Source organism: Colius striatus, chromosome 1 (assembly GCF_028858725.1).
Source record: "Colius striatus isolate bColStr4 chromosome 1, bColStr4.1.hap1, whole genome shotgun sequence".
NCBI lineage: Eukaryota > Metazoa > Chordata > Aves > Coliiformes > Coliidae > Colius > Colius striatus.
Genome location: NC_084759.1, coordinates 14,364,217 through 14,374,681, shown reverse-complemented (window position 1 = coordinate 14,374,681; position 10,465 = coordinate 14,364,217). Strand labels below are relative to the sequence as shown.

Below are 10,465 nucleotides of genomic sequence, written 5' to 3'. Positions count from 1 at the left end.
ATAAAACTTGTTTCATCTCCCAGTGATGTTTTACGAAGAAAGCCTAGTATGACACAATACACTCTCTAGATAAGTCATCCTTTAAATCCTCACCGAGCTTGTACATGCATTTATACGAGTGCTTTCTGTTCTGCTGTAAACTTTGTCCTTTTCTTCCAGTTTTCTTCACAGACAACTACTTTCCAAATTTGCTACACTTTTATTTTTCAGTGAATCAAAGCCAAATATTTGAAGGAAGATGAGGTAACTATCTGAAAATGATCTAGAAAATGCATTCTGGTTTTAGATAGGATTCAATTTTTAAAATATATCAAATTATTTCAGGACATTTTTTTGTTAGAAGAAAAGTGAAACTTTCCAAATAGGAGACAAAAGACCAAGTGTAAGGGTTGAACAATAGAGTAGAAGAGAGAAAAATATTTTCTTCAGAAGCGTAACTTGGAGATATGGTCAATCTTTTTTCCTGCTTCTCTTCTCCCTCCCTCAAACCACCAATTAAAAATATCAAGCAAGTGAAATATAGGTTTAATTTAAACATTACTTTAAAATAAATATAAAATCTATCAGAAATAACAGAGATGAGACATATATTTTGCTTTATAAGCAAACTAAGAAAGTGTTTTTACACATTTGTATTTTAAAAATATCTTCATGTAGTGACTCTGGAATTGCAGTTAAAAATGAGATGCTTTCAATTCTTATGTTGAGAATTCATCAGTATCTGCATCCTGATTTATTTTGGGTTTCCTGCTTCTTTTCTGGGATTTTGTCTAACTGCATACCAAAGCTATGGCAGCATCCCAACATGATACATCACGAATCGGTGAAATCAAACTTGAGTATCCTGCACTAAGGGCAAGACTCCACTCACACGGCAGACCAAAAGCATTATAATATCCCTCTGTTAATCACTTAACAACTGGGTGAAAACCTCTTCTAATTGTCTAAGGAATTGTTTGTCTATCTTGGGCATTTATGTGCACATTCTTACTGGAATTCAGTACATGTTCATCCACTGTTTTTTTCAGTAACTAGATACAACCCATGAGGGTAGTCTAATTGAATTTCTAAATCCACATAAAGTTTATGAAGCTTCTACTACCAATACAAAGATATTGATTATGAGTAAAACATCATTAAACCAGACTGAAACACTTATCCTGATATTTATAATCAAGTAATAGATTCAATTGTAATAGGTTTCCTCATTTTATTTTATCAAATAATAGAGGTATAAGAATAATAGCTTTAAAAATATAATGAAAACAACTTATCAATGAAAAAAATACCACTTTGAATTTATATTCAATACTTACAGGAAAAGCATAAGAGATTTCAGCAAGTCAGAGAAAGACACACAGCACTTTGCAAGCCAGAGAAATAACCCAAATTAACAGCTTGCTGAATAGTGCCATGTTAACTTTTACAACAGCCTACAAAGATACAATGAAGTTCTATTCAAGTAGAACTAACGAAAAATAAACAGGGGAATTTCTAAGCATTGCTCCAAAAATGTGTAAGCAATGAATATAAAATGTTCTTTTAACGTGAAGCAACTAAGTTGTTTAAATGATTCTTAACTTCAAGAGTTCATTTAATGCCATTTCGGATCACTGATTTTTTAAAAATAAAGCAGCACCACACTGAATCCACTGTTCTTGGTTTCCTCCACAAGGTACATCAATGTTTGTCACCACACGGTCTCTCTCCACACTGGCATAGACTGGTAAAGATATGCATTCCTCTGGAGAATATGGACCATATGCATCCTGCCAACAGAAAACACTCAGTTATCATTTAAATAGAACACAAAACATGACAAAGGAATAACCTCCAATGACATGGTATCTAAAGCTGGATCATAAGATACAGGGTAGATGCTGTAGCTTTGAACTGGCAACTCTTGTTCTGGGCCACAACAGAGGGGGATTACTAATAAAGCAGAGACTTCAGAAAATTCTCTAGACTATGCCTCTACTTTCTCTCTCCAGTTTGTTAAACTGAAAACACAAGAAAGTATGTAATAGGAGTGGTCCCATGAACTACTTATCAAATTCTTCATTCAGTTAAAACATACAAAATTACACATCAAAGCCTCTGCCGGCCAGGGGCAAGGGAAGTGTTGAACAGTTCCCAGAGGGAGAAGCTGTCTTGCAGGAAGCTAACCTGAGCAGCCCTGAGGCTGCCAGTGCTCTGCAAGCCCTGCTGCCTCATCTCACCTGCAGCACAGCCCTGCAGCTCTACATCTGACATACTTGCAGCGGGATATTTCGGGAACTCCACCAAAAAAACATCTGACCCCACATTTTCCAAGCAACTTTATAGCTTTGAGCAATGATTTCTAACATCAGTGAATCTAAACAGAAAAAAATCTTTCTCAGCAAGAGCTACTATATCTTGCATTAGAGCCTCAGAGGAACCCCACATAATGCAGGATATGAAGAGGAACCCAGAAGTATTAACCACAATTTAGTTAGACCAGGACTTAAACAAACAAAAAGCCTAAACTTCCTAGTCCTTTCCATACACTTATAGCACTTCAAGACATGCAAGCATATGTAAAAAGTTACATTATTAGACAAAAAAGAAAAAAAAAAAGCAGGTTTGAAGAGTTTTTAATGTGTTGTTTGGGTTTTTTTTTCAATGCCTTTCATACTGATCACAGTTGCTGTTGGGGTTCTTCGTCACTTCTGGAAAACAGGACATTTCCATCAAGTGGAATAGATAGGAAAATTAACATTTAATAGGAAATTATCAGGTTAACTTTAAGCATTCAGATTTGAACGGAGGGCTTTGAACTTCTATCTGAATTAATTTAGAATTTATATTCTCTTATACATGTACTTTCCTATTGCACACCATGGGCAGTACTACTATTACAAAGATTGTATTGTAAATGTACTACTATTACGGTTGTATTGTAAATGCTACTTAGGGAAGGACCTTGGCTGGAGCCGTGGCTTTACCTCTCAATCTGTATCCTCATGAGCAAGCAAAGAGCCACTCTGAGAACAGGAACACCTCCTGTACTACAAACCCCATGTGCTTTGGACGTCACCTCCTCCTAGGGCTTTGCACAGGGTCTTGTCCCTGTGCATGGCTGTACAACTGGACTCAAAGCCTCAAACTTGACTTCCTGCAGAATGTCATTTAGGTTTGAACCTGTGATGTATTTATTTAGTGTAAATAATTCAGGGTTTTATTCAATTGATATATTAAGCATGTTTTCCGTCACATTCAAAATCTCCTTTCCTGTCAACAGGAAAATGTCAGAAGATTTTCAAGAATCAAATAACAAAGCAGCACACTTGTCACAAAGGAATTCGAAACAAAAATGAGGGTCTTTTTAATGCAAATCACATCAAATGTTAGTGAAGGTCCAAGATTAGGAAACAACTAAAAACAGGAAAAAGGAAACATGCAAACAATAACAGTTCCAAGCATTTTGCTTTGCATGTCAAGTGTGAACCATTTCTGAAGAATTTTGTTGTTCCTTTTGAAAATCCATTTCCCAAGTCTTTTGTACATCAATGTTTTAAAACTTACAGAAGGCCTGAACACTGTAAAGGATTGGATAGAATAACTTAACAATCAGAAGTCTGTCAAAAGAACTCAGTTGTTCTCAGAGGCACTATACTTACTACATTTATCCCTTGATTAACACTACTGAAAAAGACAAACTGCTAGTCAGTCTGAGAGTAAAATGTTAATCAGAGAATTTCAGTTTTGCCAAAGCTGGAAGGTCAAAAGCTGGCCAGTCTGCCTTCAAAGATCTCTTTTTATACCTTCTTCAGTCAAAGTAGCTGTTCATGTGCCTCTCTTAATTCCACTGATGTTTTAAGGAATCACATAATTTGAAGGTTAAAACCATTCTGTAAAAGTGTTTTTGAACCACAAACCGTTATGCCCTTGGATTATGCCGAATCCAAAAACTCTCTTTTTCTAGACTGCGTCACACATGGTTCCATTGCTCCCAGCAACACCCTTCACAGCTTGGGATCTATCAGTGAAGTAAAACTGGAAAGGATCTTCACAATTTAATGGGAATAAGCATCATCTTAGAAATTCAAAAATACTCCATTTTGAGCATTGCAGAATCTTAAGAGGGTTCTTTCTCTCAGAGATATCCTTTAGGCTACTTCTTTTTTTTTCAGAGAGTTCACTTTATCGTAGTTTGGTTAAAAATGACCTCAAAGCATTACATTATAAATACACGGAGTTCTGCTCACTAAAATTCGTAGGACCTATTTATGGGGGAAAGTCCCATAAACCTAAGAATCTTAAAATAATACATTCTACTTCAGGTACTCTTCTCCTAAGGGGAGGATAATGAGATAGGAAGAAATGGTTTCTGTGCACAGTGTTTGATTGTGGTCAGTTTTTACAGTGAAGTCCATAGCAAAAAAACTTCAGGGCAGAGCAATTCAGAAGTGCTCTCTTTAGATATACTATATATTGAAGATCTAGGCAGCTGACAAGTTTTGGCCTGTGTTTAAAAATGGTTACTTTTTTTTCCAACACAAAGACTTCAGTTCCTATCATATCAAACATGAAGTACATTGGAAGATGTTTAATTCTCTGGTTACTGAACTATCTCACTTCTATGTTTTATAGATAAAGTTCTCTACTGATGTCACATATAACTTTTGGGACTTATCATTTAAGATGAAAGAATATAGACTGTTATTCATAAAAACATTTAAGAATCTGTTTTATCTCTGACACAAGAGGAATACTGTTCAGAATAAAGAGAGGGTTACCTATAATCACCATTTTCAGTGTGTGTAAGATAAACATTTGGTGTTACCATGTAAACCCATGCCTGTTACCATCCTCCCCTATATGTTAATGCTTTTTAAAAGACAGAGAAAAAAAGGTGTAACTGAAATAAAGCCCTTGACCTAATCTAAATAATACAAGCTAAAAAGTATTGACAACACGATGGAGTTCTTGTTCTATATAAAAGAGGTAACTGTTTCCCATTAAAGAGAGATTTTTATGTTGAAGTGGGGGGGGAAACAGGTCAGCAATACTATACTGAAATGCTACTACACAGGAAAAAATTAAATTATGGGTCTTGAAAGTTTAGAGTTTTTAATAATTTAGTACCTGTGGAATCCAGGCCATGTAACAGGGGAGAACAGACGACACACTGGGAGAATCATGCAGATTTTCTGAAAGCCGATTTCCATCAAAACTGCAACCTTCCAGTTGCAAGCCACTGATCTGCCATGGAAATATAGAATATTCATATATATATAACATATTTGAAGTGTCAGTAATTATTACATTGTGCTTTAATAGAGGATTATTCTTTTTAATGTGACTAAATTTTTAAATAACAGGAAACTAATTCTTGTGATGTTCTGTGTGAGAATAGGAAACGATTTAAATGCAAGATCTGGACTAAGCTTCAGCGTGAACTTCCTCTGATTTGGATTCACATTCTTTGTGATCTTAGAGAAAAATACCTGTAAATGTCATAGTTTATGAAACTGCAGTTGCCTGGCATTAGATTAATGGAAATAGGATAGCAACAGCCAAGTACACATTCATTACAGCGTCAAGAAGAAGAGAAGAACAATCAATGAAATAAGCATGACTTCCTGCTTGGAAGTCTGAGCACAGCTGTCAAAGAATGGAATGTGCAATTACACAGCTTCTGTAGAGGCAAACAAAATATACTGAAATAACAAGAGGGAAAATTTTATTCAATGTAATCAAAGATTTCTTAGATAAACTATTGTTTGGGGAAATTAAAAAAGTATCACATATACACTCACACTATGAGTAACTATGCAATGCCTTACATGTAACATGTTTTAAGTGTTTTTTTTTGGTTTTTTTTATTAGTAAGCACTTTCAGTCTCTGATTAGATCATTCTCTTTTTTTTCTTCAGAGAAGTCCTGCATAAATTAATGACACTGAGACCTACTCTGGATTTCTTGCAAGTAATTTCTTCTATATCTGTTGATCATTTTATTTTCCCAGTAGAAATAAGAATAGTTTTTCAGTATAAATAATATTAATATTTCAGCCCACTGAAAGTGAGAACTTCAATTTTAGCAATAATAAAACTTAGCTCACTAATAGCATCCATGCAGCTTTTCAAAAGGCTAAATCTTAAGCTGGAGCAGATGTCTAATAATCTGAAGCTACAATGTGAAAATCATCCCACTGTTACACTATCACATCGAAGCCCTGAGATAAGCTTTCACCAAATACAAGATTACTGGAACTAGGAAACGCTGTTGGAAACTAGATGAGTGACTACATATCCAAACTGGAGAAAAATAACATTTTCTAATACATTTTCCCTTGCAAGAAATTTTAAAAAGTGTATTAAATTTGAAAGAAGTAGTTAAAGTATGATGTTACAATGAAGGTGGGTATCACAGGATAAATAACAGAAATCATTTACTTCGGTAATTACAGTATTCTAAAATTACTTACTTGACAAGAAAAGTTGCAACTGAACAGCGACACAATGGAGGTTACTGTCATGCTTGAAAAGCAATGTCTTCCTCCCAAGTGTTGGGTTGTAGTTTTTTTAATACTCTACTAACTGTACACTAGCTAAGACTGCATTTTCCATGTTTAAGTAGTTATTCTTCTGGTTGTAGACAGGTATTGCAGTCTTCAGAAATTTGCTTCTTAAAAGTCATATTTCTGCTCTAAGTCTCAGCTGAGGACTCTCTCAATGTGCAAGACAACTATACACATATTATAACATGAAATAAAAAGGTTATCAGAGATTGCAATTACAAAAGCTACAGAAAAAAGCTGTGTTGCAACTTGGACAGACAAGGACCAGAGAAGTGGCAACATTCTTTAGAGCAGTCTATGTTCCATACAGTCTGGGAGTCCCAGTAAAACTTCCAGAACTGTGGATAACCTGAACTAGAACAACCTCAAATGGAAAGGTCAGAGTAGTATGACTTTTTCTCTGACTTCCACAAATTATTATAACAAGGCCTCATTGAAATTATTCATTTCAGACTTTCTATTTGGACCCACAAAAATTTATTTTCTCCTTCAACCTCTTGTCAAAATCTTACAGTCTTTTCTTCATTATGAAAGTGTGACAATCCTCTCCTTTCTCCTGTCAAGTTTACTGTGATTTTTCCCTTCAATCTTCCCTAAGGTTTTCTGGTCTGTTGCTTTTAAAGTACAGTTGCTTTTAAAGTACAGTGCTAGCATTTGATATTTTGTACTGTTTCTTTTCAAACTCAGAATCTCTCTACATAGAGAAAATTTGGAAAAAGCTGGCTTTATCTAGTAAAAGGCAAGTTTGGGTGTCAATACCCTTTTAATCATAGTCATGATAACACATTCCTGTGCCACTTCTTCTGTCTTGCAAAAACAAAGAATTTTAAGAAAAATATCATAACTCTGGGTGATTCTGTGAAAAGGCAAAGTCTTCCTAATTTTTATACTGCAGCTTTCCTAGAAAGTCCTTCCTACTGCTCTCTGTTTTTAATGTGGATACTTAAGGCCTCACTTTATTATATGCCCAAGTCCTAGATGAGACTTTATCTCACTACAGTTCTGATTGAACGCTTTGAAAGCTCTTATTTACCCCTATCTCACAAATATCTGAAAGAGTCTTTTCATATGTTCTTCTTTCTGTCCTTCCTGCTTTGCTTAGGGAATTTCGTTATGGAGTTTAGTTTGATGAGTATATGAGTTGGGCAAAGTTACCGAGGAAAGACTGGTGTGATGAAGAGGTTTTAAAATTTATTGTTAGGGTGTTCAAAGGTCTGGCCATCTTGAACATTTCTAAAAGAAGTTTCCACAGAAGTGGGTCACCTATTGAAAAATCTCTTTCTACTGCACACGTTTCTTCTTTTGATACTAGCAGGTGCTTTGACACTACAGTAAAATAACATTATTTGATCTTCTGGAAATCTTCAACAAATCCTAGAAACTCTTTTGAAGATGAAGACCAACATTTTTACTTTGATTCAATATTAAAAGACACTGGAAAAAAAAAAAAACCCAAAACCAAACACCCGAACAATGTACTTTCAGATACAGTTTGGCTAAGTACTCCCATAGAATGTTCTTCTTTCTATGATAAATGGTGTTGAGAAATAACAACTACTATCATATCATAGCATCTATAATCAGCCTACACAGTATTTGTGCAACTGAGCTCAGAGTAATGGCTGGAGTTGACCATCATTTTAAAAAATGTTATTTTTACAACATTTCTACAAAAGTATTTGGTATTTTGTTACTCTTGGTACTAGTTTAGTTTCAAAAAAAAGCTATCATTACACATCACAAGCCATGTTTCTTTAAATACATTTGTAGAAGCTGTACTGATATCGTAATCCACAGCATCTCTGTTTCCAAAATTTTAAAATCTTTGCAATTATTTTTCCTTACTATGTAACACCACAATTTCCCAGGAAATATTGCAAACTACAGCAGACTTCAGGAAGTTGTATTTTCACTTCATTACCTCTACAGGCCTCTATCATTAATTTCTTGATATTTCAGGATGGAGGCATGCTGTAAAAAAGGCCTGTTAGGGTGCCTCAGAATAGTATTTGTGTCAATTCCTAAGAACAACACAGTTTTGATATTGATGTTGATATTATATATTTGAATAGTATAGTCTTGCAATAAATTTTTGGTTTTCACTATTTAATTTAAGCTCTACCCAAGCTCACAGCACTTCTCTTATCATGTTTCATCCCTTCTTTCATTCTTTTCTGCAATAACAGGAACGGAATTCTCAAAGGAATGACTACCTGCTTTAGCAGAACAGTACAATCAGTGCACAAAGCAAACAGAAGAGATGCATTTGCATACCAATATGTAGTTATATTGCAATACCCATATATTTTCAGTACATTTTGTTAAAGTAATCTGAAGTTATAGTAAAGAAGGTGTAATTTTATACAGATTGATCCTAAATCAAATATTCATCACATTCTACTATGACAGATCTACTTCACATCATATATTTAAACTATCACTTCAATCAATACTGATAATTTAACACCAGGTTTGGTAATCCACCCAGATTCATGAGAATTCTTGGCATGATTGAGTGTTCCTTTGCTTACTTTGTAGTTACATTGACAGTTCTAACACTTCATATGTCTAACTTACAGATCATCACAGGGCATATTATTTGAAGTCTTTGGCATACAATTGTTATTCTAAATGTCTACAAATGCTGAAACATGATGTCATTTTTAGAAGTGCAGGAAGACTTAAGTATTTTCATCATGCAGATTATGATGAGATTTCCACCTTCTTTTCCTTATCAGAACAAAATCTAAGCCATCAAAAACTGAAAATTAAAAAAAAAATCTCAAAGAACACATCTTCGTAACAGTGTGACTAAGAAAGTTATGCAAGGTAGGTGTGAACAGTAAGTTTAAATACCATTTTCATCTGCATTCCTATGATTTGGTTTTTGTAGGGGATGAGAGGGATCAAATTTTAAACCTGCAGACTGAGTCATGTGAAGAAGGAACATGCAGTATCAACTAATCAAGTCTTCTAACAAAACTCTTCTGGAGTATGTTTCTTACAAAGAAAGTTTGCAGGATCTGGGGATGTTCAGCTTGGAGAAGAGAAGAGTTGAGGGAGGACCTCATCAATACTTACAAGTATTTAAAAGGTTGTCATGGTTTAGAAAGGAGCAGCTTTTGCTTGTTATCAGGGAGAGGGGGTTGCAGTGAAGATCTGGTAAAGTGTTTTTGGACTCTACCCCCAGCTCCTGGGTTCACACCCACCTCCACTCACATGGTGAATGAATTCACCACCATTCACGTGCTGAATACTTAATCATAGAGATTCACTGAATATTGCTCTTATGCAGATAATATTATTAATGCATGGAGTTCAGGTATTTGATATTGTCTTCTGACATTTTTCAAAGATGTTAGAATGGTTTTGAAGAAGTTTAGGTTTCTAGTATCTGCAGCTGATAGCTAGCCTCCTAGAATGAGTAGTCTGAGATACCAAACTCAATTTTGGCTTACTCCTATGACTTAAAAGACTGTCTGAACCTTGAGCTTCAGAACACATGATTTGCAGGTTCTTCAGTTTATCATAGACCAGGTTTATTCCAGGGAATCAAATTGCCTTGAAAGTTCCTTGGTTTATTTATCTCCAGGTTCTAGACTCTCATCTGCTTCTCATTAAATGAAGTAGGCAACCATTACTCTTACTTAAATACTAAGACTGAATAATTTTCTCAATTCTGATCCCTAGTTTCAATGGGAATTAATACAACAAAGTTCAAAAGACTATATTGTATAAAGGTCAGATTGGATGATTACAGTTATCTTTTCTGGCCTTACATTCTATTAATACTTTAGGAATTTGAATTCTTACACATTCTATATCAATATTCTGCCTCAAAAGCCAACCCTAAACCCTAATATCTCCCACAGTCTTGTGTCTACCTGCATTATCAGACTGGAGAAGGTGTCTGGCCAC

General features: G+C 35.0%; 1 protein-coding gene across 2 annotated transcripts in view; it reads right to left on the bottom strand.

Annotated features, from left to right (window-relative positions):
- Positions 1 to 1,552: 1,552 nt before the first annotated feature.
- DYNC2H1 (dynein cytoplasmic 2 heavy chain 1) overlaps positions 1,553 to 10,465 on the bottom strand; it is a 158,126-nt gene continuing 149,213 nt past the window's right edge. For both annotated transcript variants that reach the window (XM_062020393.1, XM_062020394.1), the window contains exons 88-89: positions 5,110 to 5,226; positions 1,553 to 1,769 (exon numbers count right to left, since the gene is read on the bottom strand). In XM_062020393.1, coding sequence (XP_061876377.1) covers positions 1,611 to 1,769; positions 5,110 to 5,226 — 276 coding nt within the window. In that variant the 3' untranslated portion in view covers positions 1,553 to 1,610. The remainder of the gene's footprint in view (positions 1,770 to 5,109; positions 5,227 to 10,465) is intronic.